At 50.1% G+C, this 9,095-nt stretch overlaps 4 protein-coding genes across 4 annotated transcripts; 3 read left to right on the top strand and 1 right to left on the bottom strand.

The window, feature by feature from the left end:
• Positions 1-462: 462 nt before the first annotated feature.
• On the bottom strand, positions 463-3,340 carry An16g01260 (uncharacterized protein; the record flags this gene model as incomplete). The annotated part of the gene is made up of 8 exons (XM_059744917.1): positions 463-596; positions 859-875; positions 1,020-1,075; positions 1,195-1,348; positions 1,484-2,013; positions 2,086-2,171; positions 2,414-2,960; positions 2,990-3,340. The coding sequence occupies 8 exons, from the start codon at positions 3,338-3,340 to the stop codon at positions 463-465; spliced, it is 1,875 nt and encodes a 624-aa protein (XP_059602691.1).
• Positions 3,341-3,579: 239 nt separating this feature from the next.
• An16g01270 (uncharacterized protein) lies at positions 3,580-5,495 on the top strand (the record flags this gene model as incomplete). The annotated part of the gene is made up of 8 exons (XM_059744918.1): positions 3,580-3,747; positions 3,885-3,962; positions 4,050-4,408; positions 4,445-4,589; positions 4,694-4,845; positions 4,914-5,096; positions 5,200-5,277; positions 5,363-5,495. 8 exons carry the CDS (start codon positions 3,580-3,582, stop codon positions 5,493-5,495), a joined length of 1,296 nt encoding a protein of 431 aa, XP_059602692.1.
• Positions 5,496-5,697: 202 nt separating this feature from the next.
• On the top strand, positions 5,698-7,011 carry An16g01280 (uncharacterized protein; the record flags this gene model as incomplete). The annotated part of the gene is made up of 1 exon (XM_001397404.3): positions 5,698-7,011. One exon carries the CDS (start codon positions 5,698-5,700, stop codon positions 7,009-7,011), a length of 1,314 nt encoding a protein of 437 aa, XP_001397441.1.
• A 564-nt stretch (positions 7,012-7,575) lies between these two features.
• An16g01290 (uncharacterized protein) lies at positions 7,576-8,688 on the top strand (the record flags this gene model as incomplete). Its single annotated transcript, XM_059744919.1, has 2 exons — positions 7,576-7,764; positions 7,819-8,688. 2 exons carry the CDS (start codon positions 7,576-7,578, stop codon positions 8,686-8,688), a joined length of 1,059 nt encoding a protein of 352 aa, XP_059602693.1.
• Positions 8,689-9,095: the final 407 nt, after the last annotated feature.

A 9,095-nucleotide genomic window follows, 5' to 3' on the forward strand; every position in this document is an offset into this window, starting at 1 on the left:
GGTCAGTCTCTGTGGAAATGGAACCTTGTAACGCTACCGGCTATAACACACATAGACTAAAATGGCAGGCAATTAGGTCTGACAATGAACCAATAATGCAAGCCATTATGATTCGACCACTCGCATATTTATTGCTAACTTGGGAAAGAGCCAAGGTTATCACACCAAAGATAACTGGTCCATGATTTTAGCCCGTGGTCAGACCCACCTCTGCCCCTCGAGGCTCGGGAGGGCCAGGAATAATCTCCCACCACATACTTGACTCAGAAGAACAAATCCTTGGAGTTCAGCCATTGTGAAGACCGTAGTGTACATCCGCGTCCACCTCTCCCCACAGCACTCCTGTCAGTCATTGTTTACTAACTGCTTCACTGAGTGCACAATATTGAATTATTCCTTTTTGCACCAACGCACTCACCTTCAACGAGAAAGCGAGAGGCCTAAGAAATTTTCAAAGGTATATCATGGACAACTGCCTATTGCCTCGCAAGGCTCATATTCATTATGTTTACCCCGCTTAACATTGTCCCTTTGGATAGCATCAACGCCGACAAAGCACGTAGGGGCATACTGGCACATGACGTCTAGGTCCAATTCTATCCTTCCCAAACTCTAGTTCTCTATCTAAATCCACTAGACTCCATATGTACCACGTCTGTGCACATTCTTGCTCACGACATGATTTCATCGCACTCATAAATGCCATGAGTGCGGCGAGAGAAGGGCTCATATGACAAGCTTATTTTGGCCTGCTTTGACCGAATATTGTTAACGGACGTTTATGAGGAGGAGCATGCCCCACAATGCGTGAGTGGGTCATTGCTTACAGTGTCTTACAGGCTCCCATTGTATACATACTTTCAGTTGTAATCAGACTTGTTATTTCCAAATTAGTTACACGCAAGATTGAACAAATCACCAGAGTAAACTGACCCTTGTTGTGCACAAACCGGGCATTTTGAAGGAGAGGAAGGGGGCCCGCTTCGAAGAGATGATCTGACCACTCTGGTAGGACTTACTCTCCTATGATTTGATTCGAACGAGAGGAGGCTATGGGAAGCCCTGGCATGTCAGTCTGGTGATGGTTTAGATGCAGTTGTAACGTACTTTGTTACATATATCTTTCCCTCATTGATACAGACCCCGACATAGTCATTGTCTCCTAGAAGACAAAACCTATTACTAGTAGCATACCGTTGTAAGATTGTATCCATATATCTTCAGGAATGTCTTGATGGCCAAGAAACCTATTATATCAGCCTCGAAGGGAATAGCCCTTAGATTCAGGACGCCTGAAAATTTTGAATATCCGGTATGCAACCTCGTTTTTGGCATTTGTACAACAAACCTACCAGATGTATTATTTTAACGTCCCTCCTCATCGCTGGTATATATAACCTTGGCCCCTATTTCACTAGGAGCCAATTTGGCCAACGTCCGCTCCCTTAACCTATCACCAAACAGCATCAACATAACCACGAACCCAAAAGCAAAAATCGAAAAGAAAGCCATCATCCCATATACCCAACCGAAGCCCACCCGGGCCACCCACTGATCGATGAAGAACGGCACGACCAACCCCAGTGTAAGACGATAAGCGCCCATAAACGCACCCATCTCGGTGGGCTGCGAGGCGACACATTCGATCATGTAAGTTACAGCGATTGGGACAGAGCTCATCGAGGCGAAGGTGATGAGGTAGGCACCTAGGGCGAGGACCATGTAGTGGAGATGGTATTGCAGAGCAGATCCGACAATGCCGAGGCCGATGGGGAGAATAATGAGGGATGGGACCCAGAGGGCATGTAGCCGACACTCAGGCTTCCATACACCCTTCTCGCGCGTGCGGCAGATCCATAGAGCGATGCGGTCGTTACAGAGGTAGCCCCATAGTTCGGCCGTCAGAAGGCCAACCCAGAGGGAGAAGATGACTTCGTGGTGGTTAGCCATGGGCATAAGGAATTTGGGGAGGGGGAGGGGAGTGAAGGCGTACAGAAGGCGTTCCGTTGAGGACTAAATCCCCATCCGCCGACGGAGACAGGTTTCTCCAGCCAGACAGTCAAGAGGCTGTGCGTTGCGACGAACCAGCCAAAAGATGCTAGTTGGAAGATGCCAATAAGCAGACCAACGGGCGAGAAACCAACCCGGAAGGGTAGCCGAGCGATGCGACCCTGCATCTTGAGTCAGAATTGGTTGATAGAGGTGAGGAAATCACGGCTACCAGTTCTGCGCGGGAAATCCCCGTCTTATGAGGAAGCAGTGTGGCCATTCGCTTTGCCCAGAAGCTCTTAGGCATGACAATCGATAAAATCTTCCCCTCACGAGGGTAGCTGGTCTCTTCCAAGAAAAAGAATGCTAAAATAGAATAAGACCAATGCCAAGCTGCATATCACTTTACGGGCTCTGCACTTACCAAGGATGAGAACAAGTCCCTGCGCGATCACGATCCACCAGAACACCCAGGGCCAGTTCGTATGTTGGACGATGAACCCCCCAAAGGTTGGACCCGCAACCGTGCCAAACAGGAAGGAGACATGGAAGATGGCATATGCCTTGCCACGCTCATGCAAGAAAAACATGTCATACACGGCTCCCACGCCAACGATGGAGGGGATTGATCCGAATATACCGTCAAACAGACGCGATGCAACAAAACGCTCATAGTCGCCTTTGCTTGTCATGCAAGCTGACCATATAGCACAGGCCATCGCAAACACCAGGCACCAAAATATAATCGCAGTGCGACCAAATGCTTGCGCCACCGGATTAATCAGCAATGGCCCATAGGCAATACCTGCGATCGAGGCAGAGATGGTGTAAGTAATCTCTATAAGTTCCTTATCCCAATTTTTCGCCTGGTCCTTCATAGCAAGTTGGTTCGCCAGATCTAGTGCGGTCCCTGCGAACCCTGCCATACAGAGGATAGTCAGGTTTCTCAACTTCCGACCTCTGGCCCAATTCTAGGCAGCGGTCAGTACTCAGACGGCACAGGATGGATGATGTACGGAAAGAAACAACATGCCAATGGGTCTTCAGGATCTTGGGATGGTTGAGGAACTAAGACAACGCCGTCTTTTGTCCGTAGCCCGTCACTTGATAGGTCGAAGGATTTAAACGCCGCATGGTCTTTGGTGTCCAAAGGAGTAGGTAAATCATCCGTAGGCTTTTCCATGGTACTAATTCCTTGAGCCGGGGCCTGTGAATAAGTTTTTATTGGTGACAGGGATTGCGACCGCGTACGCGCAAGAGTCTGGGAAAAGCAAAAGTTTGGACAGCACATTGACAGGGGGGTAGTGAGCTCACTATATGCTAGATCCTGTGGGAAGAACGGTGTCTTCATTGTGGGACATGCTAAGCTCTAGACCATTCTGATTGCTGGATTAGACCGGGCTTGGCCCGAATGCCTGCATCCGCCGGCCTTTCTGTCCTACAATAGCGTCTCAGAGTGACCGGGGCGTTTTATGAAGCATGTCTCATGCCCTGCTTCACTTTATTATAATCCTAGTAACATATGAGTATTTTATCTGGCCGCTTTTGACGCAGAAAAGATGTTGCGAGTTCTGTCACGCCAAGCACATCATGGGGCTGACGTTGACGGGCGCGTACAACACCAGACAGCTACAGATCGTCATCATAAACAGCATTCTCGTTGTACTCTCAATTTTAGCAGTCGTTCTGAGAATCTGGGCACGCAGGCTACAGGGTCTGAGTCTGTTCATAGAAGACTATCTGAGTATTATCGCTTTGGTAAGAAACTTAGCCGTTCCTTACGACGAAGACAGGCTTATTTGACTCAAGGCCCTAGCACTTGCGGTTAATGCACTTCTTTTCCAGAGTGATTGCTTCTTTCTAGCCCTCATTTCTCGATAAGTGACCGCTGACAGAGTAACGAAGGTCTTCATGCAGGTGTTGGGGAACATGTCGATACACTTTCAGCCGCTACTGTTCAGGAGTATTCCTTGGTATTTCCCTTATTTTTCCCTGAAAAAGAGACAAGTGAGGCTGGAACTGACCAGGACCGGGACAAATAGAACCTGTATGTGATGCAGCTCTTCTGGAATACCTGCCTTCCGGTTATCAAGCTCTCTATCGTCCTCTTCTACCAGCGCATCTTCCCCGTGCCTTCCATGATATTTGCATGTCGCTCGATCATGCTGTTTTTGGCTGTATGGTACATTGCATTTCAAACAACTGCCATTTTTCAATGTATCCCAATACATCACGAGTGGCAGAAGAAGACCACTAAAGGGCACTGCATAGACTTTGTCCCTTTTGTGACCACTTTAGCTGCGACCAATTTGTGCACCGATGTCCTTTTGCTGGTTTTACCCACACGAGAGATTTGGAAGCTACAAATACCCTGGGCTAGGAAGATCGGTTTGTCAATTATCTTTACTCTGGGGGTCATGTAAGATGTCTGCAGCGCAGTTCTTCATAGGTCCAGCGAACTGACAATTTGCAACGGTAGTGTCTGTGCCATCTCGATTGTCCGCCTCGAAAACCTGATTGCAATCAGTGATTCGGATATCACTTGTACGATTTCCATTGCTTGTCAATTGTTGTGTGCCATACTAATCCAATTTGGTCTGGTAGGGTCAGATACCTATTCCCACCTTTGGACTGCAATCGAGAGCAGCCTCGGAGTAGTGGTATCCTGCCTGCCCAGCCTGATGCCAATTGTACGCCTAATTAGGGACAGAAAAGTGCGGCGCAGCGGAAGATCCTTCAGTCGCCCACGGGATGGGTCATCTTCCTACCCCAGTTACGTGCGACCGCCATACGAGCTGTCAAAGCTGTCAAATCAGGTTACCTCGGCAGCGAGCCGGACAAGACATCGGTCAGGAAGTAGTCGCTCAGACTTAATCCAGAAGCCTGTTGGGGATATTGAGATCGTCACTGAGATTAATCAACAGGTGGAGTCGGCCAGTCAGTGTGGCTTCGAGACTTAGCCTTAGCGTACATCTAGTGGCTCGACCAGCCGTGCGATCTTTGCCAGGCCTCGTCATGCGTGGCTCCAACTTTGAACACGCTAATTACTTTGCGCTGAATTTCTATGTTGGGAAGCTTCCTGTAGAGGATAAACGGCGATGGGAGATGTAATCTTTCATGTCACTTATTCTCAGTCCCCTCGTGACGGCATAGCCGACCGTGGTTGCAGTGTGCTTACGGTCGCGAAGAATGATAGGCCGATATGCGTAGGCCGCTGATGCAGTCCCCTGCTAGGATGGCTCTTAGCGGCGTCGCTATATCCTATCCCCGGTCTCGCAACGAGTCAGGGTGAGCGTCCTTGCGCGCGCCCCGCGTATGACAGAAATTTCACCCGTTGTGAGCTAGATACATACTGTAATCAGACTTGGGATAGAAATTTCCCTTTGCCAACGTCTGTGGTGGCTCTCACTAGGACTTATCATCGATCATCGCAACAAGCTTTGGGGTCCCCTTGGCAGGCTTGGGGAACGGCCGCGGAACGGGGGAGCCCGACCCGGTGTGCTTAGCAGCCTCACTATAGCATCCTACCGCAGACACTATCAAGCGACTTTTAGCTCGCGACGCTAGAGAGCAAGCATTCCGAAGCAGCTTACCCCTCCTTCTAACCCGGTTGCCGTTCTACCATGTCAGGAAACTGCCCCTGCGTATGTCAATGTAGCGCACGAACAGGATCGCCTGTGAAGATCTGCCCAGCATTTGCATACAAACATGACCGTGTCCAACAATGACAAACCTCTCCGAATCGCCATTGTCGGTGGTGGTATCGCAGGCGTCACCCTCCTCCTAGCACTGCTAAAGCACACCTCCCGTCAGAATATCGCACCGCACCTCTATGAAGCCACACCAGAGTTCTCGGAGATCGGCGCTGGGATTGCCTTCGGTTCGAACTCCATTCGTGCCATGGAGCTCATTGACAGCGGACTAGCAGCGGCCTATAACCAACATGCGACGTTTCAGCCAGATACAGGCGCCTTAGATAAGAAGCTTTGGTCCAGTTATCGGATGGGCATGGATGGGAGAGGCCCACCATCCAACAGTCTGAAAGCAGGTGATTACCTGCACGAGGTGCATGCGCCAGTCGCAAGGAGTAGCGTTCATCGCGCTCGATTTCTCGAGGCCATGACGGCACTACTTCCACCCGAAGGGGGCTTCGTGAGCTTTGGCAAAAGACTGGTCTCGATCGAAGAGGGAGCGGATGGAGCCACAGTGCACTTCGCGGATGGAACTTCCGTCGTGGCAGATGCAGTGCTGGGATGTGATGGCATCAAATCACGAGTGCGACAAATATTGCTTGAAGGTGAAGAGGCAGCTAACGCTGTTTTTACGGGTAAATATGCCTATCGAGGCCTGATCCCGATGGATGAAGCAGTTGCCGCTCTGGGCGAGTACACAGCACGCAATAATCACTTCCACTGGGGATACGGCGGCCATCTCCTAACGTTTCCGATCGAGCACGGCCGGACAATGAACGTCGTGGCCTTCCGAACAAAGGACAATGGGGTCTGGGAGCACGGGTCCCAGTGGGTGCTGCCAGGGAATAAAAAACAGATGTTGCAGGACTTTGAAGGCTGGGGACCAGATGTCAGAGCCATCCTCTCCCTGATGAGGAATGCAGATATATGGGCCATGTTCGAACATGCGCCCGCCAGTACCTATCACCGGGGTGGCCGCATCTGCCTCGTTGGGGATGCAGCTCATGCGAGCACGCCGCATCAGGGTGCTGGAGCGGGTATGGCAGTGGAGGATGTCTTTGTCTTGTCACGTCTCCTGGGAGCGGTCCGGGAGAAGAATGACTTGGTCCGAGCGTTCGTAGCATATGATGCCATACGACGGCCCCGGACCCAGGAATTGGTACGCACTAGTCGGGATGCTGGCATGCTCTATGAGTGTCAGAAAGAGGGAGTGTGGGATAATGTTGACAAGATTCGCGAGAATCTAGATATGCGCATGCGCTGGATCTGGGACCTGGATGTGGAGCAGCACCTGCAAGATGCGTTGGACATTTTTCATGCTAGTTCTTGATCGAGTGACTAGATTCCTTAGTGTAACTGCTCCCTCTCTTTGCCTAGTCTGCGTAGGATGAAAGGAAACTACAAAACCGGTTAGCTCTCATGCGATGTTAAGGTTTATTACAAGGTTTCTTTCCAGGATCATGCATATACCTATTTAAGCCACAGTTCTCTATCCTAGAGAGCATTCATGAATAAGACACCGTGGCCATATCAGCAGCTCTACTCATGTCATCATTCAACACAATATGATATTCAAGCCACGTGGACGCTACCACCTGCCTTCGGTCTTACAGCAAGCATGTCTCACATTAGGATCCAATAAGGGTCCATCCAGGGTCCCATGAAGGGCCAAAGTAGATATGCCCCACTATTGAAAAAGGTCTCGCCCTCGGATCCAATGACGTACCGTGTTCTATTGGGGATTTGCGCTTCTGCCTAGGCTAAGTAGTTTGGATCCATCGATCGATTAGGAACTGTATGGCCCTGATCCTGGCACAGGATGACATATATAATGCCCGTCGTCCTGTTGTTTCCGTTGGCATTCTCTCTTCCCAAACGTATTGTTCGTGGCACGATGGCATATGCTCCATCGCCGCACTTTTGGGTAACCCTCTTTCGCACACTGCTCAATACTTTTGTCCATTCCGCTGGGGGCGATCCACTACTTGCACAAGCTCATGCCATCTGGCAAAATGAACCTGCACGTACCGATAATTTATTCCTGCTAGTGCCTATTGCTTTCGGGATCATTCTGGACTTTCTAGTAAGTGAGGAAACTAATGGCAGTCCGTGAGCATCGCAGACTGATAGGTTTCAGATTCGGTATATTCTTGGGCATGTCTTAATGTCTATATTGATACTCGAGAGCTTGGATAAGCAAGCTACCAGCTATGATTCTGAACTTAGGCACAAAAGGCCTGGTCCATCCAGCCGTCACCTAATTCAAACCATCGCCACTCTCTACCACAAGGGCAATCTCCGTCTCCTCCTGAATGGCATTGGCCCTGCCTGTAGCTACTGGATCAAGCATTTGTGCGCGAGAAGTATGTTGAAGACAGCATTATTCCTTCCTAGCCCGGTCGCATATATCTTAGCCTCGGTCCTGCTCGCTGAAAATCGATTCTTGTGGACTGCGCGCACCATACTTCCGTGCGACCAGCAGCCTTTTGTGCCGACCTCCCGCGATCGCCAACGATGGAAAGCCTTGGTGCCAGCAACCGCACTGCATGCGGTCATTGAATCGTTCATGATGCATTTGCCTGCCCTGTTTGACAGCGACCTCTCCCTGCCCACTGAAACAGAGATCACGAAAGCGTATTTGTCGGGTATTGTTGGATCTGACATCTTAGTGTCAGGAGTCATGCTCGCCGCACAGTTGCTGCTCCTGTTTCCTTCGTTTATAGCGTTGATTCTCGTTCAGGCCAGTCTGTTGCCGTCTGCTTGTGAGACATTGATCTCTGCGCCGGTGAACCAAGGGTGGCAGCAGCAGCAGCAGCAGCAGCATCGTGCCAGACGGTTAGGGGAGATTTTTTCGGTGTTTAAGAGAGGCCCGCTTCAGATACAGGACGCGGTGAGGATCATCGGAGCGAGACATGTGCTGTGGTGTTTGGAATTGCACGGAAAGATGTGCTTGTGTCTCGTTGAGGTTTCTGCTGTGGTACATTTGGCGGTTTATACTATAAGGTAACGCCGTAGGCCTGACAGAGCAGCAGAGACGGTGGTTCGCCTCAAGAGTCTTCTTTCGTCGATATCCGTTTGACACGAGCGACTTTTGTCTGGAATCCGGTTCATATGCGACTTCCCTGTCCTTTCCCCTGTGATCTCTCGTGCATTGGAGATAGAAGCCTGCTGCACTACTCCTTGTCAGTCGGGCTGTATATAAGGGTACTTTGTGGCAAAATTCTGATAGCCAGGTACCATCCGATATGAACCCCTGAAAATCCTCCGTATCATGTCCACGACCACACGAGATATGCCCAGAAATGCTGCACAGAGAAGAGATATTTCAATCAAAATGCCTCGCAACATGATGCGCAACAGCAACTTCATCACCCTCAAATACCTCACAAACCGGACACCGAATAACTCCTGCAT

The sequence above is a fragment of the Aspergillus niger genome, assembly GCF_000002855.4.
Source record: "Aspergillus niger supercontig An16".
Classification (NCBI taxonomy): domain Eukaryota; kingdom Fungi; phylum Ascomycota; class Eurotiomycetes; order Eurotiales; family Aspergillaceae; genus Aspergillus; species Aspergillus niger.